Source organism: Microcaecilia unicolor, chromosome 3 (assembly GCF_901765095.1).
Source record: "Microcaecilia unicolor chromosome 3, aMicUni1.1, whole genome shotgun sequence".
Lineage (NCBI taxonomy): Eukaryota > Metazoa > Chordata > Amphibia > Gymnophiona > Siphonopidae > Microcaecilia > Microcaecilia unicolor.
The window spans coordinates 111325412-111349172 of record NC_044033.1 but is presented as its reverse complement, the minus strand read 5'-3'; the positions used below and the strand labels follow the sequence as shown (position 1 = coordinate 111349172).

The window sequence follows — 23761 nt, the reverse complement described above, 5'->3', positions numbered from 1 at the left end:
CTGGATACGGTATGGTTAGTTAGCACACCTAGTACTGAACTTACTGTCACCTTTCAGAAGCATGATGTAATCAACCGTTACACTCTTCCTTGCAATGTTTGTGTGATCGCTGTACCCAAGTATGCTGTTGCCCACGTAGGAGGAGTTTCCCTGTTTTATCTTGACACAGACCCAGTTGTTTCTGAATTGGAAGTGCTTGATGTATTTCGTGGACATCCTATTGACTTTGCTAAGGACCTTATACCATTTTTACAGTCCAAAGACTCTCACACTGTTGAATTATCTGTTGACCATGAGACTCTCGAGGTTGCAGATTACAAACGTCGTTCATCTGATGTCACCCAGTTCCACATGTCCACTCACGTTGTCATCCCACTTTGGACCATCTCGTGGGTCATCATGCTCCTGTGTGCTGTAGTGTTTTGGAGAGACCTTCGTCATTTACGCTATCGCGTAAACACTTTGTCACCTACGGCAATGAGATTGCAAGACTTTATGTAGTTACCTTTAACCAGAGTTTTGCCAACAATTTATTCCGTTTCACTTTTCTGTACTATTATGCTTTGCTTTGCATGATGTGATTTTCATGATCTATGTGATTATGGTTCATGATTTGTTTGATTAATTTCATGTGTTAAGACTTTTTAACTAACTGCACATGCAGGTTCTATTATTCAGTATTTTGCTGTATTAGCATTTTTAATTTCCTTGTGAACATTATTTTGCTTAATTGAACTGTTTGAAGAGTGTTAGTTTGCATTAGTTGAGATTTACTTTGAAACTTTTTGTAGTTTTGACCATGAAGTTTGTACCTGAATCCTGACTGAACTGTCTGGCTTATTTTTGTAGTTAGGTTGGAGAAGGCCTTTACTCCTTTGTAGTAATTTCCATCTCCAAGGGGGGGAATCTGTAGGAGTATTTGCTGTGATCTCACCCACCCTGTGTGCACATGAGAGCACCTTTACAGCCAAAATGGACGTTGCAACCTTTCACCTATATGTCTGACTACCAACTGTGCAGAAGTCAGCATTCCAGCGTGTAATAGATTTACTGAAGCCTGCACCACCTCCAAGGTCACTCTGTATCTGGAGAAAATGCATGTCCTTGGGAGAGAGGGAGAGAGAGTACGAGATAAGACGGACAAAGGAGGCTTCATACAGATGTTGGGAGTACATGATGGGATTATTTCTGATTGGCTCCCTGAAAACTGATGGATCTGAGAAGCGGGAACAGAAAGAAACTAGTTGCTGAGAGTTGCTGAAGAACTAAGAAGAAGAACAGAAGCAAAGAAGAAGATAACACTTGCATTTCTGCAAGCACCTGATTTTCCTAAGAGACTTACTGATAATACCTGGCAAAGCTTCTCCCCAGGTTACAGCTGTCTACAGGATCTATACTGAGTCTGTATCATATGTGGCTGATCAAGACAAGTGCATCACCTGAGCTTGTGTGACCTCGCTGAGACCTTCGGCTGAGGCATTGGAAGGAATCTGATCTGGAAACCGGGACGGTGAGATCATAGTTTACTTCCTTCAGGCTGGGTTAGATAATTAGTCTGTGCTCGGACCCATCAGATGTGTGACGTCAGGATTTATGATCTCTAGTTGCTGTTAGCCTAGTATAAGATTTGTGTGGTAATCATTAGGATCTTGGTATTGTGTTTATCTGTCATTACAGATTTTAGCCATAGGATAATCATAGTTATTCTCTATATTTTTGGGTATCATTGTGTGTGCAATCAGGAATTGCTGATGCTATAAGCTGATAAGAGTTTTCTATATTTTTGTATATAACGCTGTATAAATAAACTAATATATTCCATTGGTCTGTCCGTTATTTTCCATGCAGCTAATGTTGGGCAGAGGCCACGTCCCCTAGACATAAGCGAGTACATAGGTAGGAAATTGGCCTCTTACAAAAACATATATATAATCCCCTACAGTACGCTTAGGAGCCAGATAATCACCTGGGTCATAATCTACAGGTACGGTAGTAGGGCACATAGGAGTAGCTGGAGAGACTACCCACACAGATTCCCCCTTCTCTGGGAGAACATTAGTATAGTTACAGGGAATGGGAAGAACAGTTGAGATGTTTCTTGTTAAACAAAACACTCCAGAAGCTGGATAGGGAGATGTAAAGACTGGCCTTAGAGAAGATTCAGAGGGGGAAGTAGCATTATAAAAGGACCACCAAGTATAATCCTGGCTCCAAGGGCCTGAACTCGAAAAGTAGGGAGGTATAAGAGCTGTAAGCGGCACAGGGACAGGAACAGCTGGGACATCTGTGGTATAAGGAGAAAATCGGGAACACACAATACAAGGGGAAGTAATCTTTGCCTGGCTAATTAGTTCCTGGACAGAATGTAACCAAAGGTTGGAGCGAGTTGGGGTATTAGGAAAAAGGAGGCAAGGAGTAGAAAACAACAAAAACACCCAAATTACTAACATTTTCTTTCTTCCTAATCTAAAACAAATACAGCAAACTAATTAAGCAATAATATTCCAACAGTCTGTGCTAGTCACAGATTACTCTAATATAATGTTCTCAGTCTTTGAGTTCTTATACCAGTTGGGATAGACCCTCAACTGAAAAGGATCAAGCTCTCAAATTCCAGGAAAGCCAGAATCAGGCAAGAAAGAGTCTCAGTATGGAGCCAAAGTCCAGCAGCTCCTACGGTATGCAGTTGACCCTTCTTTTCAGCTAGCAGATTCTTTGGTTCGGGTCAAGCGCAGCTTCAATGGCTCCGCTGGATCACTTTCTGCTCTCCACTGTTCAGGCTCCGTCTGATCTGTGCTGGGCTCAGTCTGGTCAGCAGACTTGATTCGAGACCAATGGACCCATGGAGTTATCCCTGCGACCTTCACAGCTGTAGGGGTAGAAAGCAAAACAGTAAAAGGTCCTTTCCACCGGGGCCCCAAAGGCTTTCACCCAAACTCTATCCCCTGGCAGGAAGGAATGTACCTGAGCCTGGAAGGGGACAGGGTTTATTTCTCTCACATAAGACTGAAGCTCAGAAATTATCCTGCCCAAGAGGGCTACCTGCTCCTGCACCTGGGCAGACCCTAAAGTCCCTATGTCTCCCTTAATTCCCTGCAAAATGGCTGGGGGCTTCCCATACACAATTTCAAAGGGAGAGAGGGCTGTTCCTTTAGTTGGGGTGCATCGGAGGCGGAAGAGGGCTAGTGGCACTGCCTGTGGCCATTTCAGTTGGGTTTCCTGACAAATCTTTGCTAGGCTATTTTTCAAGGTTCTGTTTGCCCGCTCAACCTGCCCTGAACTCTGGGGACGGTAGGCACAATGCAATTTCCAAGTAATGCGCAATGCGCGGGACAGGGCCTGAAGTGTGGCTTCAACAAAGGCGGGACCATTATCTGAACCTATAGCAAGGGGCAGTCCATACCTGGGGATAACATCCCTAAGGAGGGCTCGAGCTACTTCTGTGGCTTTCTCAGTGACTGTAGGATATGCTTCCACCCACCCAGAGAAAATACAGACTATGACCAAGAGGTATCGGAGCCTACCGCTCCTGGGCATTTCTGTGAAGTCTATGACTAGGGACTCAAAGGGTGTTAGTCCTCTAGACTGAACTCCTGGTGGAATACGGGGTCCCTGACGAGCATTATTCTGGGCACAGAGAGTACATCGGGCAGAGGCAGTGGCAACCAGACTATCCAATCCTTCCAGCACCACTACTCGACTGAGTAGGCGGGCTAGTGCTGTTTTCCCTAAGTGTGACAAGTCATGAGCTTGAGACACTACAGGCCAAGCTAGGTGGCGTGGCACCAGAACTCTGGTATCAGGGAGATGTAACCAGCCATCAGGTCTCCTTACTGCTCCTTCCTCTTGAGCCCATTTCTCTTCCGTTTGGGTGTACATAGGCGTCCATTCTTGCAGTCGAATTTGGAACAGGGGGGTCACAGTACTTGCTGGGGGTCCTCGAGCAGCTTCCTTGGCCACCCGATCAGCATGGCGATTCCCTCGGGCCACTGGAGTATCTATCCTTTGGTGTCCCCTGCAGTGAATGACAGCTACCTTCTTAGGTGCCCAAACGGCCTCTAGCAACTGCAGTATTTCAGGTCCATACTTAACAGGTTGGCCTGCAGCATTTATGAGTCCCTTTTCCTTATACAAAGATCCATGAGCGTGTAGAGTTGTGAAGGCATACTTGGAATCAGTATAAATGTTGGTCACCAGTCCTGCTGCTAGCTCCAGAGCTCGTATGAGGGCCACAAGTTCTGCTTTCTAGGCTGAAGTTCCTTGGGGCAGGGCTCTTGCTTCTATCACCTTGTCCTCTGTTACCACAGCATAGCCTGCCAATCGCTTGGAGTTCTCCACGTAACTGCTTCCATCTGTGAAATAAATTACATCTGGGTCCCTCCAAGGAACATCTTTAAGATCTGGTCGACTGGAGTACACTTCATCCATGGTTTGGATACAGTCATGATCCAGTGGTCCCTCAGATGCTGGCAAAAGAGTGGCGGGATTGAATGTAGCCACTGTTTCCAAGTGTATCCGTGGATTCTCACATAAACTGGCTTGGTACTTAACCATGCGGCTATTTGTAAACCAGTGGTTGCCCTTGTACTCCATGAGGGTAAGAACTGCGTGGGGGACTTTGACAACCAGTTCTTGCCCCAAGGTCAACTTATCAGCTTCCTGGACCAGTAAGGCTGTTGCTGCAATAGCCCTCATGCAGGCTGGCCATCCTTTAGCCACTCCATCCAGCTGTTTAGACAGGTATGCAACAGGCCTCTGCCAGGATCCCATCATCTGGGTCAGCACACCCAGAGCAACCCCCTGTCGCTCGTGGACATACAGTGAGAAAGGTTTCTTCACATCAGGAAGGCCTAACGCAGGGGCTTGGAGTAGGACTTTCTTTATGGCAATGAAGGATTGTTGAGCAGTAGGTCCCCATTCAAATGGTTCCTTTTCACCCCCCTTTGTGGCCTGGTAAAGGGGTTTCGCCATCAGTGCAAAATTCGGAATCCAAATTCTGCAGAATCCGGCTGCTCCCAGAAATTCCCTAACTTCCCTTCTGGACTTGGGTTGGGGAATTGCAGCAACTGCTTGCTTCCTACTGACATCCAGTCTCCGACTTCCCTGGGAGATGCAGAAGCCCAGATACTTCACTTCTGACTGACAAAGTTGGGCCTTTGAGCGTGAGACCTTATAACCTGCATCCAAGAGTAACTCCAGCAATTCTCTGGTAGCCTCGAAACCCTCTTCCTGGGTCACTGCTGCAATCAGGAGGTCATCTACATACTGGAGTAAAACTCGCTTGGAAGGCTCAGATTTAAAAGTCTTAAGGTCTTGTCCTAGGGCAGTCCCAAAAATGGTGGGGGAGTTCTTAAACCCCTGTGGCAGGCGGGTCCATGTATACTGAAGCTTCCGTCCTGTTACTGGGTTTTCCCATTGAAAGGCGAAAAGCAGTTGACTGGCGGGGGCCACCCGAATACAAAAGAAGGCATCTTTTAGGTCCAGTGTTGTGAAATGGGTAGCTCCAGAAGGTATCAATCCCAACAGGACATATGGATTAGGCACTACAGGGTGTAATGAAATAGTGGATTTGTTGACCACTCGTAAGTCTTGGACTGGCCGGTAGTCCTCAGTCCCTGGCTTCTGGACTGGCAACAGTGGCGTATTCCATGGAGACTGGCAAGGTCGAATAATTCCATGGGATAACAGACGATTCAGATGTGCTTGAATCCCTTCCAGAGCCTTTCGGAGAATTGGGTATTGACGAAGATGGATTGGCCGGGCACTTGGAAGTAAGTCTACATGGACAGGAGGAATATTTCGGGCCAACCCTGGGGGATTATCTTCTGCCCATACCCCATTGACCTGGAAGCTGTCGGCCAGGGATAGGTCAACTTGGCCCTGCGACTGATGCAGCCGCCATTCTTCTTCAAGGGGGCAGCAGAAACTCAATATGCCCTTAGGGCTGGATATCGGGGGCCGAAAGGAGACTGAAGTCTGGCCATCAGAGTCAAAGGAAATTTGGGCCCTAAGCTTGGACAGCAGGTCCCGGCCTAACAAAGGGATTGGACAGTGTGGCATATACAAGAATTCATGAGTGACTGTGTGTGAGCCTAATTGGCATCTACGGGTCGTCAGAAAGGGCCTCCGGTTCTGCACCCCCGTGGCTCCCACCACTCGGACAGTTTTTCCAGACACAGGCGCTAATCGCTCCGTCACAACAGAATGTTCAGCTCCTGTATCAATCATGAATGGAATTGAGCGGCTCCCTATGGTTAGCTTGACCATGGGTTCCTGGGAGCCCAGTTTGTAGGAACCCGGTCTGTCCTATTCATCCCATTCTGCCATCTCGGCTATCCCAATGATGTCAGATTCAGGAGGCTCATACCTTCCCTCTCGAACTCGGCCTCGGCTTCCTCGATCTCCTGGTCCCCTTCTCAGTCCCTGGCGCCTCTGGGGGCATTCATCTTTCCAGTGCCCTCTTTCCTTACAGTAGGCGCACTGATCCCTCTCCAATCGTGGTCTGGGATTCTCCCCTCGTGGCCGGGATTGATTGAAGAAATCTCGGGGCCTGGCTGGCGGTCTGGGGTCCCACTTTGGCTTCCCATTAGCTAGAGGTCGACCTCGGTTAAGGGTGGAGTTAGTAATGGCTGCCGCCAAAAGGTCGGCCTTCTTCTGCATCTTCCGGTCAGCCTCTCGGCGCATCTCCTGATCCCTATTTACGAAAACCTTTGTTGCGATCTCAATTAACTGAGTTGTATTCATCCCTGCGAATCCCTCCTGACGCTGCAGCTTCTTCCGGATATCTGGCATACTCTGGGCCACCAATGCACTATTCACCATTCTCTGGTTTTCTAGTGCCTCAGGGTCAAATGGGGTGTATGTTCTGTAGGCTTCAATTAGTCGCTCTAAAAAGGCCCCAGGGGATTCAGTTGCCCCTTGGAGAATTTCAGAGACCTTTGCCAGATTAATGGGCCTCTTTATGCCTTTCCTCATACCTTCCAGCAAGTCCCGGCAATAGCCAGACAACAGTTCATAGTGCTGCCCATTATTTGGATCCCAAGCTGGAGCTGCGCGAGGGAACCGAGTTCTAACCCATTCCTCTGGGTCCTGTATCCCCTCGGGAACACGCGCTCGCGTGATGGCCTCAGCATTTTGTAAAATCTTCCGCCTCTCCTCAGTTGTGAAGAGGGTCAGGAGAAGTTGTTGACAATCAGTCCAGGTTGGGTTATGGGTGGCCATAATGCTAGCCACTAGGTCCACCACTGCCTGAGGCTTTTCGGTATAAGAGGGGTAATGCGTCTTCCAATTCAGGAGATCGGTGGTTGTGAAGGGTACATACTGGTAGGCCTGTGCCTGCATAACCTGACCCTCATTATTAGGATCCGGTCGAGTGGTGGTTACCTGACGCAGGGGCAGAACTCTCGAGGAGGTGGGAATGGAACCTGAGGTAGAGCTAGGAGCTACCCCCCTATCATGCTCAAAAGTGATTGTAGCGGGTCTAACCCATTCAGGGGAGGTGTGTTGAACCCCTGAGGAATGAGGAGGGGTACTCATAGACTGAGAGGTGATCACAGGAGATTCAGTCCATTGAAAGGGATGCTGGGCCCCTGATGAGTGGGGAGGGGTACTAAAGGGAGAGGCTGGGCTATCGGGAGTTGAGGAGTCAGGGAGTGCAGCCCAAAGCGGGTCTTTGGAGGTTAACAGGGGAGGATGTGGCACAGAAGGATAGAGGCTGGGTGAAAAGTCCATCCTAGGATGTGGCGGGGTTTGCACAGAAGGGGAGGAACTATCCGGAGAAGCCTGTGCTGGAGAGGCTTGGGCTGGACGCCGTGGATCTCTAGGGGTGGCACGGAACCCCAACAATGGGCCATAAGGTGGTGGCTCAAGATCTGAGGGGTCATCAGAGAGTATGGGTTTCTCAGACAGGGTAGGGGCGGAAGCCACCGATTGGGTGGTAGGCTTCCTGGGGCTCTTTCCCTCTTTCAGTTTAGATTTTCTAATCTTTCTTTGAACGCGGCCCAACATGAACTTTACTGGGGATCCCATATAAGTTTTCAACCAAGAGGGAGGGTCAGTCACAAGGCTGTCCCAGGAATCTATATAAGGGAGTTGTTCAGAATATTCTGGTTCTCCTACAACTATGCTATAGACCTTCCGGATTACTTCACTATCTAAGCTGCCACTAGGGGGCCACCCCACTCCCATAGATGGCCACTCAACTTCACACAAGGTTCTTAGAGTACTTAAGCTTAAAGTCTGTCCATAATCATTAATTAAAAATCCTTTCTTGAAATTCTTAAGCATACAATCTAGGGGAGTATCAATTTTTCTAGACGATGTCCCTCCCATAATGCTTACAGTTACAACACACAAAAGGGAGGGAATTTTTGGAATTGTGGTTAGGGGTCCACAAATCCAGAGACAAAAGGTAGACAAACAACAATCGCTTCCTTCCGTCGCTGGCCAATTGAACTCGCGTTAACTGAAAACGCAGCTATAAGAAGTCCGCACTCATTTAATCATTCATGCATCACACACATTCAGTACAGAAAATCCCACCCAACAATTTCAGATTTCTCAGATACAGATAAGCTCTAGCGGTTTCCCTACTAATCTCCACTAGACTAGAGGTACTAAGGCCTTCGCTGAGAGTTGATCAGACTCCCCTTCCCTCAATTTTTGAGGGGCTGGTTTACAGTTTCCTAGCTAGGATTACAATACAGAATACAAAATACATACCCGGCTAATGTTCCTCAGTCAGTTGGATGCCAGAAATTGCTGCAGGGTTCAGGATCCCACTGCTGCCACCAAGAATTGTTGCAGGAATTACCACTAGTGTTAGCAGAATCTGTGGTACTTCAGGAGTCAAACAGCACACACCAGAATGAGGGAGAAATCTTCTTTATTTGCCAGCAAACAAAGTAGGACATCAGCATTAAGTCTCTTCTTCAGCTCTCTCTGGATCCTGCATCTCTTGTCTGTCCTCTCTCTCCTTCTTCTGTCTGTTCCCACGTAAGCTGCCTCTGCTCCCAGTTATATACAGTTCTAACCCCCTCCTAGCCCCCCTTACTTTCCAGATGGTAAAGAATAGATTAATTACCCTGTCTGAACCAATCATCTCTATACATATATTTCCAAAATATCAGTTACATAGGTTTGATATTTCCTAACTGACCTATGACCTGGGGCCTCTCACACTAGACAATTGGGCACCAGAACTCTTACATTTTATTATTATTCACATAATCCCAGTCATAGCTTAAACGGGGTTCATTTAGGGGCTAAGAGGCCAGTCTTGCTTAATGGCATACAGTCCTACATTTTACTATAATCCATCAAGGAAGTAAGTTGACTTTTTCTGACCTTTTTCACCTATTAGCTTCATACATTGAACTAGCTAGGACTGTAGATAATTCAAACCAGATGATGACCTTTTCAACTGCAGTCTTATTGAAAGTCAGACAAAGATATAACACTGGATTGAAAAGATATTCTACATAGAATTATTAATTACACAGAATAAAACATATTCTAAAATAAGCAGAAATCAAATTCCTTATAAGACATAATCTACATCTATCAAGAACTTCTTAAATCTAACTATTTTCTTCTAACCAGCATTTTAAACTAATCCTTTTAAAACTACAGTCTGCCTACAAAGCCGTCCAGTATGCCTAATGGTATACAGATGTGGTAAACTAATACCTTTGAACTAACATTAACCCCGAAAAGGGACAGTGAAAGTTCCATTTCTCCCTGACCTTTCTAACCTGTAGCCTACCAAAAGCTAGACATCTGAATAATTAAAAACAGATGGCCTTCCTCCACTACTTGCAGGACTGAACCAAACTTTTAAACACCAAATTAATAATTAATATGATTTCTCTGCCCATGGCTGTCTCAGTGCTAATGCAAGGGCATGCTGCAAGGAGGAGGATATGGAGAGAGACACACACACATACTCTGTGTGTCACTGTCACACACACTCTCAAAAACACACAAACACACACACTCTTTGTGTCTGTCACACACGCACTCTCACACACACATACACTCTGAGACAGTGCCACCCCAGTGCTGCTGCAAGAAGGAGGATATGGAGAGAGACACACACACATACTCTGTGACACACTATCTCTGTGTCAGACACACACACGCTCTCTCTTTCTCACACAAAACCAGTCTTGCACTCTCTGTGAAGATGCAAAAAAAAAAAAAAAAAAAACCAGCACCACAACACATGAGTTAATGCACAAACACAAAGACAAATATGTTTATTTATTTATTACATTTGTACCCCGCGCTTTCCCACTCAAAGCAGCTTACATAGTAATTGGGATTACAAAGTCTTGGTGGACAAAAATAAGTTGAGTATTATCAGACTAATAAAAAAAAAAAGAATGTAGAAATGCCGGGATGAGGGAAGTAGAACAAGTATGAGCAAGGGTAAGTGAGCAATTGGTGGGTAGATGAGGTGGGGGAGAATGGGCAATGTTGGCAAAATTACAAATTTAGGGAAAGAAAAAACACAAAAAAAACCCATAGATATTCCTTCGGACTATAACACTTTTATAACAACTGCTTGGTTACAAAAAAAAAAATCATATAAAACCTTGCTAGTGCCCGTTTCCTTTAAAACAGAAACGGGCCATTTTTACTAGTATATATATATGCTGCCTCTGTAGGGTTTTCCTTTATGTCTTTTACATTTGCTCCTGAATTAATCTGTGGTATGTTCTGTGTATACAGAATAAATCTATCAGAGCAGAAGTGTTCTCTCAGGCAAAGTCCTGACCTATGGCTGTGCCTTATAAGCAGAGTACTGGTGGCCTGCAGTAATACCAGCTGGAGCAGCTGCTCTGCATTTGGTTGCTTTTCCTACAGCCTAAATTATTTAAGGACTGCTTGATTCCATGATTTACCCAATTGCATTCAGGGATTTGTAGCTCTGTTTTCCCTCTGGCATTTCCTAAACAATTAAAGAGTACAACTGCATGCAGGCAGATCTGAGTTAGTTAGCAAATCAGTGCTGCTAGCAGATATTTTCCAATGCAAGGCCTTAATCCAGTAGTTCCCAAGCCTGTCAGCTTTTCAGGATATCCACAATAAATATTCATGAGAGAGATTTGCATGCAGTGGAGTCTTAGAAACCAGTGCTGTAATCTGCCTTCACAACCACTGAAAGGTTAATATCCATACAGATAAGGCAAAGCAGTCTTAGTGATAATGTGAAATGTATGTGTTAAGCAGGACTTTATCTGTTGCACTTCATGAGCTGTACAGGGATGTTGTGGAAGGAAATTCATCTAAGCTGTGTGATGGGCAGATGAGAATACCTTGAGGCAGGAGTAGGGTTACCATATTTTGTCCCCCAAAAAGGAGGACATATGCCCCACCCCCTTTCACACCCCACCCCACCCCTTTCACGCCCTCGCTCCGCCCCTATCACATTTTCTCCTCCTCCCCGTCACACACCCCATCACCCCCCCTTCCCATCACCCCCCTCCCCTTACCTTACTACTGCCCTGGTGGTCTAGTGACCTCTTCTGGGCAGGAAAGAGCCCCCTCTTTCTTGCCCGGAGTGCTGCCCTGCATGCATCCTTCCTGTTGCTGATCTCGGCGCTGATTCAAAATGGCCGCCGAGAGTTTAAGTCTCGCAAGGTCACTTCAACTCTCTGCGGCCATTTTGAATCGGCGCCAAGATCAACAACAGGAAGGATGCATGCAGGGCAGCGCTCCGGGCAGGAAAGAGGGGGCTCTTTCCTGCCCCGAAGGCAGAAGAGGTCAGTAGACCCCCCAGGGCAGTAGTAAGGGGAGGGGAGGCTAGCAATCTGCCCATTTGTCCGGACAAATGAGCAAATTGGCAAAACCCGCCCGGTTGCCCAGACATGTCCTCAAAAAGAGGACATGTCCGGGTAAATCCGGACATATGGTAACCCTAGGCAGGAGCGAGTAGACTCTGCTCCTGCCTTATGTAAGGTAGAGGGCATGGGGAGGGGGCTTAGTGAGGAGGAGCACCCACTAGCCACCAGGGCCTTTTCTTAAAGTTAGTTGAATTGGAGGGGGAAGGGGAGTGGAAGGGAGGAAGGGATGCCAGTAGACACCAGGGATTTTATCTGTGGCTCAGGATGGGAGGGGAGCTGGTCATGTCAAGGGGATGGGTGCCACTTTTTTTTTTTTTTTTACAAATTTCACCCTTCCTATCAGTGCCTGAATCAGTCACCACTTAGGCACTGACAGGAAAGGTGACTTTTATCAATGAGCTGCGGATTACTGCCCCAATTATAACATGGCAATAATTTGCATGCTCATTGATGAAAGCATGCTGTAGTATTTTTTTTTTATGTTCGAGTGGGAGCTCTACTGCAAAGCTTTCTGCATTGGCCTCTTTATTCCTTCGCCTTAAATAGGTTCTTGCTGCCACCTACTTTATAGGATCATAAATTTAGGATTCATTTCAAAGAGGCCAATTTGAGAGACTAACTCTGAAAGTTAAGAGCCTAAACCCTTTGAAAATCAGCCTCAGTGTGTTGAATGCAAACTAATGCCTGGTCTTCATGTATACAGGGCTGTGGTAATGTGCTTTCCATAGTCTCTTCATAGAACTAACCCTGTTTTTTGCTTCTGTTCAAAAAATGTTGCAATTATTTTTTTGCCTTAGAAAACAAATTGAGCTGCTGAAAACAGAGAAGGAAATAACCTTAAATGAAAAAGAAGAGCTGAACAAGCAGGTAAGGAGTTAATTACAGACAAATGAAATAACGATGGCCAAAGTATAATGAACTTAAATCAATGAAATCTGCTCTTGGGATGTGCATTTGTTTGGGACAACATGGGAAAGGTCAGCAATGTTTCCCCTGTCATTTTATGTTGTCATCAAACAAATATGGCAGGAAAAAAACTCCAAATGTCATGTTTTTTTTCATTTGTTGTTAATAATGTGCACTCTTCTGAAAGAGTGCACATGTAGTAATGTGAACGAGAGCAGGCCTGTCATCAGGATCCAGGTTGAAGGCCAGCTGAAAAAAGTAGGTCTTCAATTTAGTTTTAAACACTGGGGGATCCTTTTACAAAGGCGCACTGAAAAATGGCTTGCGGTAGTGTAGGTGCGGGCTTTGGGCGCACACAGATCCATTTTTCAGCACGCCTGCAAAAAAATGCCTCTTTTTTTTTTTTTTGCCAACAATGGACGTGCAGCAAAATCAAAATTGCCACGTGTCCATTTTGGGTCTGAGACCTTACCGACAGCCATAGACCTAGCGCTAAAGAATTTGGGCGCTAATGACCTACTCGTGCCAGATGCCACTTGGCGCATGTCCTCTAAGCGCACCAGAAAAAATATTTTTCAGATGCACGTAGCGGACGCATGCAAAAATTGAAATTACCGCAAGGGCCATGCAGTAACCCGGCGGTAACTCCAATTTGGCACATGTTCAGCCTGCGTAGGCGCCTGTGTGGTTTAGTAAAAGGACCCCTGGATAACTTGATTCTGATTCTAGGTTTTGGGATAGGTGGTTCCTGTGTGTAGGGCCAATAATGCTGAAAACAGAATCAGCAATGGATGCAGGTGAATATGACAAAGGAAGGTAAATTCTGATTTGATGAACGTAAACGTCTAGAGGGTGTGTATGGTATAAGATATTTAAAAAGGAGTTAGGAATTCCATGTTGGTTAATTTTACATACAATGATTAGTATTTTGAACTGAATTCTGTATTTGACAGGAAGCCAATGCTCTTCTATGAATAGAGAGGTTACATGGTCCCATTTTCTTTGCACCTTTTATGAGTTTTATTGCAGTGTTTTATAATAATTGCAGACTTCAAAGTTCAATATGCCAAATCCCAGAGAGAAGTGAGTTACAATAATTTATGTTGACAATAACCATAGTAAGAATTATTGATCACAGGGCTTCTTCAATAGAAAACAGTGACCATACTGAGCGTATCATACGCAACTTGTAAAAGCATTTCTTAGAGACAAGAGCCTTGTCAAGAACCTTGCCTGGATCTGGGGATGAACAGCCATTGCAGGAACAAGTGATCTTTTTTCTCCCTTTTCTCTTGTATATGACTATGTAATTGAAGGCAACCCCCCACCCCCACCCCCATAAAAGTTAGTCCTCATTTTCTTCTTAACATGCATTGAGATTGTCAATTTCTCTTTCTAGTCCAAGAAGTACCAGGATGAATTATGTCAGTTAAATGCCAGGACCCTTGAGCTACAGGGCACGATTTCAGCTTTAGAAGCCAGATGGCAGAGCAGCCAGAGTACTATCCAGCTGCTGCAGGAAGAGCTGACAGAGGTGACACATCAGAAGGAGGAGGCAGCTGCTTTTGCCAGGGAATTGCAGGAGGCAACTGCTAGAGCTGAGGAGGAGCAGCTGCAGCAGCAAGCATTGTGGCAGAGAGAGAAAGAGCTTATGGTGCAAGAACTGGAATCCTCGAGAGAAAAGGTGAAGAAGCCAAAATTAACATCCTCTCCATGTTACAAATGAATTAGCTTTGCTAATGTAGACTGTTTTTGAGTGTGTGCTGTACAAATTTGCAGTTACCCTGTGGTAGTTGCCAAAATTAGCAGACAATAACTGCAGAGCTTCTGGTTAATTGTTGGCAGTGTTTCCAGTATCTGTCCATGCAATTAATACAGAGACAATACACCAGAAGCTAATGCAGAAAGCTTCCTATGTGGTTACCACAGGATTAACACAGTTTTATGGTGGGATAGCTATGCAGAAAGGATTTCAGCACAAGTGTAAAGTCATGTGGAAACCCTGACCTCAATTTTATTGAAATTAATGCAAATGTAGTGCTTTTGCTATCCCGCAGCATGCAACCCTCCCCCCCCCCCCCCCCCCAAAGCTTTGGCCACATGATTACCAGAGGAAAATTTATGCTAGGGTCCAAGGCAGCATAGAGTTGGTTGAGAGCAGTGAGTGTCTACCAGCACCCTCTCTCTCCGCCCCCCCCAATCTGCTCTTGATGCCTGCATTGACCCCCTTGGTGGTCTGGCGGCCCCCCTCAGCAACCCAACCTGACCCCTCCCCCCCCCACACAGTTCTAAATATTTCCCTGGTGGTCTAGTGGCCCTCTCCCCCTTTCTTCTTCCAGCCCCAAGCCCCTTCCTCCCTCTGGACCCAAACCCTTTTCCTCAAGTAAAAAATTTAAATCTTTGATGTCTAGAGGTACCTACTCCCCCACCCCCATCTCTCAACCCATCCAAATCCACCCAACATACCTAATAGGAGAGGCAGGAGCAATGCCCATTTGCTCCTTTCTCTGGTGCCACCATCTTGAAAAATGGTGACACTTTGTCCTGCGCAGTGGATCCTGGGTATGCATGGCACAGGGCCTGCTGCCATATAAGAGAATATTTCAATGTATTTGTGTGCATTGACCATCATATCAGCGATGTGAAGTCTGCCAACTCCACTGGCTGTCATACATCCCCAGATCATTATTATTGTTAGATGCTTAACTGAGAGATTCAGGCACTCAGGTTTAATATTCTTCTACTGGGAACCTTCTCATAAATGTTTTTTTCCATGATTTCCAAGGATGTAGAAAGTGCTTTCATTACTAAGTAACACTTTCTCCTATTCTTTTTTGCTTTAACTGGAGTATTTCTTTACCCATGCTATACGCCTCTTTCTCTGGTCATCTGTCAGCAGTGGCTTTGTCCTTGTTCTGAAATCTCATTCCAAATTCCAAGCATCTTCTCCTTAAAGCTGAAGTGCAAACACCAGCTGAGCATTTCTCTTTCCATTCTCTGAGCAGTGATGAGAGGTGAGCTTCCTGTTGCTCAAGGATATCTTGAGCAACAAACAATCCTTTCTTTATCTCGACTTCTTAGGCTGACCACATCAATACCTATCCTTCATGCTGCCAGTCATCTTATACTGTACTTTGATTCCATCCATCCTTTGCAGCAGTCTCCTGACCGGAATACCCCTCCTCATGCAAAACTACCACACAAACCCAGCTTTCCTGACAAATGCAGCCTGCGCTTTGAATTTTTCGTCTTTGAACCACTTTTCAGCATTAAGTGTTTTGGTAACTCCTGCCAAAATTTATACTGCAAGCTGTGCATCTAGCCGCAGTGTGATTGACTAAATGATCTGCATTTCTATTGGAAGACAGCCCTATTATTTGGTTGGTCCATTTCAATCCTAGCTTGGTGCAGAATCCATGCATTCTACAAATGCCACAATACTTAGAGCATAACATAAAACCACTCAAAGTGAATGTAGTATTCTGAATAAAATGATGTTTTCTACGTTTCTATGACGTACTTTGACTGTGAGCCAACTAAACATGTAAATGTGAAGTTTTGCTTAGGTGATGCAAAACTTTCTCAGCGCTGTACATGAAGTAACACTATTTACATAGATAAAATGTAATTCTGTAAATTCGCACCTGCATTTATATACTCGTGTATATGTGTAACTGTAGGGAAATTAGCACGTGAGCATGTAACTGCTTTAAATGCTACTCTATAAGGGCACGTGTAAGTGCTGTTGGTCATAATTGCAGGGGGAGGAACATGGGTGGCACATAGGCGTGTCTCTCACTTATGTGCATAACTTACAGAATATTGTAAATTATGTGCACTCTGGGTGCATTTACACCAGATCTATGGCAGGAATTACTGCAGGCGTGTACATGTAAGGCACGCCAATGCCAACATATGCTATTATTCGATCGGTGCCCAGATTAGAATATGTGCTCCCTGCTTTGCATCAGCACTCCTAAAAGAAGGCACCCACTAGTAGAATTGCACCATAGTGATGATGAATGTATGAACAAAGTTAAGTGCCAGGGCTTAATCAGGGCCGCTGAGAGGGGGTGGGGTGGGGGGGGGGGACAAAGTTGCCCGGGCCTCCAAGGGGGGCCCAGCGCTTCAGTCCCATCCACCCGCCCACCTCCGTCCACCACCAGGCTGGGCCCCCCTGAATTCAAATCATAGTGCCTCACCTTGACCTCGCTCCGTGTGAAAGAAGCGCAGCAGCGGTAGTCTGCAGATCGCCTCCCTTCGGGCCTTCCCTCCCTGTGTCTCGCCCTCGCACAAGTTACGTCAAACGAGGGCAGGCTGGATGGAGGGAGGTGGGTGGGTGGGTGGGTGGCGGCCCTGGGCTTAATATTATACGCTGACCAGCTCGAGTGATTATTTGGGCCTACAGAAAGACTTCTAGACAGAAATATTGGTGGCTATATTTATAAATCTATATACTGCAAATGTGTTTTTGTATGCCACTCATGCTTTGTCACTATGTCAAGAAGGGAAGGAGGTCAATCACTTCCCCAGCAAGTTTGCTTTGCTTAGCTTGGGCTCTCCAGCCTTCCTACAGAATGAATGCTTGAGTGTAAAGCAGTGATTGATGATTTGTGTTTGATGCACACACAGGTCGCAGCTTTGACTTTCGAACACCAGAGTCTACAGCAGGAGAGAGAAGGTATTCTCCAGGAAGCAGAGGAAAGCAAGGAAAAGGTGAGAAGGGTAAAGTAAATTCTTTCATTTTCTCTGTAGCACAAGTAGTTCCTGCTTAGTTACTAGTATGCCTCAGTAGATTCCTGTGGAGAGATCCCTAGTGGTTGGCTCCAGGGTTCTAATGGAACATATGTGGAACAGTTTCTAGTTTCTCTCGTCAGATACTAAAGAAAAGATTTAATTTACATAGACACCATATGAAAAATGCTAGTACCAACCAGGATGTCACCTCTGTGGGGTAGCACTTTACAAAACCAGAACACTGTACCAGTGATTTTATGGTAAGAATCCTAAAAGGGAACTTTAAAACAATACAGGAACGTAAGACCTTTGAAGTCAGAATGATTAAATATTTTGACACCCACCAGACAGGACTTAACAAAGATCTGGGTTTTCTAGCCCATTATAAACCAAATTGTACTGCTTTATCACCCTCTTATCTCCATGCATATCTACCTGTCTCTCATCCACCCGGCTCTCACCTAACCCACCCTCATCCTGTTAGACTGTCACTGAAATGCTTTGAGTTTCACTTATATATTCTTTCATCTACCAACATTTGCTTATTTCCGATCTGACGAAGAAGAGCTACCTTTGAAAGCTAATCAAAAAATGTATTAAGTTATGTCCAATAAAAAAAGGTATCATCTTATTTTCTTTTCCATGTTTTATTTCCATTGATTACCTTTAAAAGTGGACTAACACGGCTACCACATCTCTCTCTCGTCAGAGAAGAAGTGGAAAGTGATACTTAGCATGGAGAAAATTGTTGCTGCCCTGTTCTCTGGCAGGCCTACCATAGGTTTCTAGGGAGGATTATGATACCCTAAAAGCAATAATTCAGGGGCAACATTCAGCATGGAGCAGTCAGCATGTTCTTAAATGGTGGCTCTTCTTCAGGAGAAGCACCATTTCAGCGGGTCGATCCTGAAGAACTACAAAATGTGATCTCGCATTGAGAAGCAGAGGGGCATTTGAACTTTATGTCTGACAGCTGACTAGTGATTGCTTCTGTTGTTCTCAATGATTGACCCGCTGAAATGGGTTATTAAGACTCGCGCTGGGTCAGAAAACATGTTGGGACTTAACTACTTGTTGCGATTTGTCTTGACTTTATGAGAGCGGCCACATTTTGATTATGTGAAGATACTATATCTAGGAGTCTTTTACAAGTATTATATGCTCTTGGTTACAGAAGAAAGAGGGGTGTTGAACCTATTTTCTCCCTTATTACAACATCAGTTTGTGAACTGTTTACTGCGTTTGACAACATAGCGCGTTACAGAGTGACTACTATGTCAGGCTGTTAGTATTGTGTGTGAGTGGTATGAATGAGAGAGGAGTGATAGTATTTTTACATAATAAATATTTTGACATAGCTTAAAAGATGGTCTGGAGTATTTTTGTTTAAGATCCTTAAATGGTGGCTGCCATAGGCTGTTTTATACCCAGATATTCAATGCCAGGTTGGCATACCTGGATACTAGCACTGAATATCTGGGGATATACAAGCGCCGGCATTTATTCAGGTCCCGGTAAGATTCAGCCGCCTGGCACCTGGATAACTAACCGAATAGAGTTAGGATACTAAAAAGTCTGTCCTAACTTTATCCAGTTAGCTACCTGATTAGTGGACTGAAAATAGTATAGTGGCTTTCCCAAGTCTACATGGCGAACAATAGTATATTGATTTGTCCTCCAGGAACCTCTTAACCCCTTTTTAAATCTGGCTGTAATAACTGCCTTGGACACATCTTCCAGCAATAAATTCCTTAGCTTAATTGTGTGTTGAGTGTAGAAATACTTTCTTCAAATAGTTTTAGTTTAAAGCAATTTTTATTGAACAAACAATGAAACGAGAGTCACTCCAACAGCAAACAACAAATTTGTTCAACAGTTGTACCAAATCAGTCCTAACCCCAGTCCCCCACCTCTCCACCATACTGTCCGAAAACAACATTTATATAGAGCAAAGAAAGATATGACATCAAGCAAGCAAACAAAAGATATAAATGCTTTACAAATACAAGCCAGGCCCCAAATCCCTCCCTATCCCACCAAACCACAGTGACAACATGTGCTAGGCACAGGGCAGGTATATTTTACACCAAAAAAGAACAGGAGCAAAATCAAACGCCCCCCCAAGAAGGACCCAAGGAGTGAACTCTGATCTCCCAGGGTTCTCAAACCCCCCAACCCCCACCCTACAAAAAAACAAAAACAAACCAACTACACACACACCCATACATCCAGTGATGTGTGTGGTGAAGGACTCCCAACACAATGAGACCAGGTGGGTCAAAACCAATTAAGAATCAAACTACGGGCATGAGGAAACAGTGATTGTAGATATACCTCCTACACTGCTAAAAAGGCCTTCTTCCTCTTCAGCAAAAACTTAGCTTGGCATAGCTCTAGCAGCATAAGGACATGAAAATGTTTATGCCATGCCCAACAGGAGGGAACTACATGACTGATCCAGACCCCTAAGATAACCTTCTTACCGAGTACTCCTGCCTTCTGGAGTAAGGAATGATGATATCTATTAGCAACACAGAAAGCCTCATATTTATCCAACAAGATCCTTACTGGGGAAAATGGCAAACACTGACCCACTAGACCTTCCAGATACCTCCAAACTGCCTGCCAAAAATGTTTTACCTTCGAGCAGCTCCAGAAGCATGCATAAAATTATTAACATCTCCATGACATTTCTGACATATGGGAGTCTCTATCCTACCTGATCTAAAAACTTGGTCTTGCGTAAAATATACACAGTGAAGCACATGAAATTGGCACTTTTGTAACTCAGCACTAACTGAAATTTCAGGGATACGCCCAATCAGTTTTGGGAAATCCAGTGCCTCCAAAGAGATGCCCAAGTCCACGCCCCAGTGAGAACTCAACCCATCATGAGGTTGAGCAGGGAAAAGAGACCAGAGTTCATGATGAACACACAAAATGAAAAGTTCCCCTCTAGAAACTTGTCAAAAAAATTCTGTAAGCGATCACCCAGCGAAAACTCCACTCCAGCAGGATCCAGAGACTGTATATAGTGACGCAACTGACAAAGCCCCCCCAAAAAATCAGATCAGTCCCCCCCCCCCCCCCCCCATTCATCACATGTTGTAAAAGTGTCACTACCTGCTGAGCACAGCGGGCAAAACCAGTGCATGTCATCCCTGGAGAAAAATGGAGGTTGCCCTGGATGGGTAGCTGATCCGATGATCCAGGATTACCTCCCAATAACCATACAAAAGTACACCACATATTCTGAAGTGGGCAGGGCAAGACACTGAGCTGCAGGGAATGTGGAATAGATGATAGCGGACTATGAAGTAATAAGTTAAAATGCCAGGAGTAATAAAAGGCTCGTTCATAATCCAAACTAGTAAACGTTTGCTGATTTAAAAACCAATCACCTAGTTGTCTCATAAGGCGCACCTGATTATATTTGGGGAGATCAGGGAGACTCATTCCACCATACATGATGTTTAAAAGCCAATTTCGGTTTCCTGCTCCCCAACAGAACTTGGTCAAAAGCTTTTGGAGGGTAAATATATTCTTTTTCAAGAGCCAAAGGGCAAAATTTGAAATGTATAAAGCCATTTTGGGAATAATATCATATTAAAAAGCTGAATTCTACCATGCAAAGTTAAAGGAAAAGTCCACCACTGAAGTAGGCACTCACTAGTATAGGAAAGAGGCCCGGAGATATTTTTTAGCAGAAAGGTCTTAAACAGGAGCTGTATGCCCAAATAATGAAATGAAGACTCATCCTATTGTAAAGGAAAGGGATTTTCCTGAGCAGTCTTCACACCTCCATAGTAGGTTAAGCTAAGGACTTATTAAGGTTCTGTGGAGGATATGGGGAAGGTATGGATATGAGGGGTGGGAATTTGAGTTCTAGGCTGCTTTGCTCTTATTGGAAGCCATGTACCAAAGAGTCACGGTATATTTTGAAGATGTTCTATTTATTGTATTTTTATCATTAATAATGGAGGAGTGGCCTAGTGGTTAGGGTGGTGGACTCTGGTCCTGAGGAACTGAGTTCAATTTCCACTTCAGGCACAGGCAGCTCCTTGTGACTCTGGGCAAGTCACTTAACCCTCTATTGCCCCAGGTACAAATAAGTACCTGTATATAATATGTAAGCCACATTGAGCCTGCCATGAGTGGGAAAGTGTGGGGTAGAAATGTAACAAAAAAAAAAAAACATCATAAAAAATAAATAAATCACTTTATGTATGTAAGTTTTAGAATAGTTGCTGTGTACATGAGCATTGAAGGGCAGGCCTGAAAATTGTGTATGTATTTTCTATTTTCAACAGCCAGTACATGTATATTTCAAAGCTTTTGTCTGTTGGCACTTACACCAGCTCTGAGTCCTGTGTGTCAGCTCTTCTTTAGAGGAGGGTGAAAATGTGCTTACCTCTCTGGTGTTTAAAACCATCCAACAAAGTGAAAAATTTAAATTTGATAGCTTGGCTCCTTAATTGACTCCATATGGACATCTAGTTTTATGAAATCTGACACTTGTGTAAGTTGTAAAGTAAGCTACCCAGTGGCATAGCTACGGGGGGCCATGGTTTGGCTGGCAAGGGTCCCCAACCCTCGCCAGCTGAAGCGTTTTTTCCAGCACTGGTCTCCGGCGCCGCCACATTTCCTGCCCTGCTCTCTCTTTCCCTCACATCCAGCATGCGCATTTTAGTGAAACTCATTAAAACGAGCATGCTGGACATGACATAAGGGGAAGAGATAGCAGGGCAGGAAATGCGGCGGTGCCAGAGACCAGTGCTGGAAAACGCGTTTCAGCTGGCGGGGGTTGGGGACCCCCCGCCAACCAAGGCATGTGTGGCAGTGCTTCAGCTGGCAGGGGTTGGGGATCCCGACCAGCCAAGGTATGTGCAGCGACGGTGGGTGGGAGGCAGCAAGGCGGTGGTGGGGAGTGGTAGGGAGAGGCACCAAAATGTGCTCCCCTCACCTTGGGTTCTGGCCCCCTCCCATCTCAAAGTCTGGCTACGCCCCTGCTACCTACACATTTAGGTCTTGGCATTTATACATGCAGGGTACTTAAATGTCAATGCCTGTACTATAGAATTGCCCCTATAGTGGGGCTAGAAAATGTATCAAAGGAAACAGGTGAAATAAATGAGTGGCTAAGAATAGTTTCTGGACTTTTGCTCTGTAAACAAGAATAGCTCCCCTTTGATGAAAGTTTTAACAGTTTAGGGTTTGTTAACTTGGAGAAGAGGCGACTATGAAGTGATATTATAAAAGTCTGTAAAACCATGAGTGTGGTGGAATGGGTACATAGGGAGTAGCTGTTTATTCTTTTTAACAGTAGTAAGAGAAGCGGGCCCTCCATGAAATTAATAGGTAGCACAGTTAAAACAAATCCAAACAATATTTTCATTCAACTTACAATTAAGCGGTACATTTTTAGCTGTAAGATGTGGTCAAGGCAGCTAATATAGCTGGGTTAACAAGGAACATAAAAGCATAAGAGTAGCCATACTGGGTCAGACCAGTGGTCCATCTAGCCCAATATCCTGTTTTCCAAACAGTGACCAAGCCAGGCCACAAGGATTTAGACATGTTTCTGGAGAAAAAGTCTAGAAACCATTATTAGCCATATTCTCATTTTACTTGTCCCCTCTGATATGTCTGGTCAAAACTACATGTGTTGTCTAAGTCTCTGCACTCTCCTCACTCCTGGAAATATCTCCACACAGTGCAGGGAAATAGATGCATATTGCAAAATAATGCACAGATTTTTACTCCTTATGGGAGGTAGAAAATAATCAAAGCCCCCATTTCCTTTGGTAAAACATTCTTTTGCTCACAGAAATTTCTTTATTATTGTCCTATTGTATTTATATTTATAGTATTATGTTACTATTAGAAAGCTTTTCAGCAGCTCCTCATAGTTCCACTGGCAATAGGCCAATAGGCAGAAATCTTAAATGAACTCGCATGCTTTGTATTTGAACTGACCATACTATAGGGATGGGCAAACCTTTGTGAGTAGGGACCACATTGAGGGCTCAGTCCATGTTGGGCAAGTACAAGAGAAGGGTAATGAGGTTCTGCAAGTGGTGGTGGTGTGGGGGGGGGGAGGGGAGAAGGGGGAAGCAAGGTCCCCATACTGGGTTTGGAGTCAGAAATGACACATCACATCACACACTCCATCCTATTATCATGGTATTTGTAACACTCTGCAAACATGACTGTTCCCAAGGGACGGTCAAGAATGACAAACATTTTCAAAAATGATAGCTTAATAGTAAGAT

At 44.8% G+C, this 23761-nt stretch overlaps 1 protein-coding gene across 2 annotated transcripts in view; it reads left to right on the top strand.

Annotated features, from left to right (window-relative positions):
• Positions 1-23761, top strand: part of NINL (ninein like) — a 247655-nt gene that overhangs the window by 210805 nt on the left and 13089 nt on the right. Inside the window, exons 20-22 of one of the 2 annotated variants that reach the window (XM_030196281.1) lie at positions 12644-12713; positions 14152-14436; positions 17385-17477. In XM_030196281.1, the coding sequence (XP_030052141.1) occupies positions 12644-12713; positions 14152-14436; positions 17385-17477 (448 nt within the window). The remainder of the gene's footprint in view (positions 1-12643; positions 12714-14151; positions 14437-17384; positions 17478-23761) is intronic. The other variant, XM_030196282.1, reaches the window with a different exon arrangement.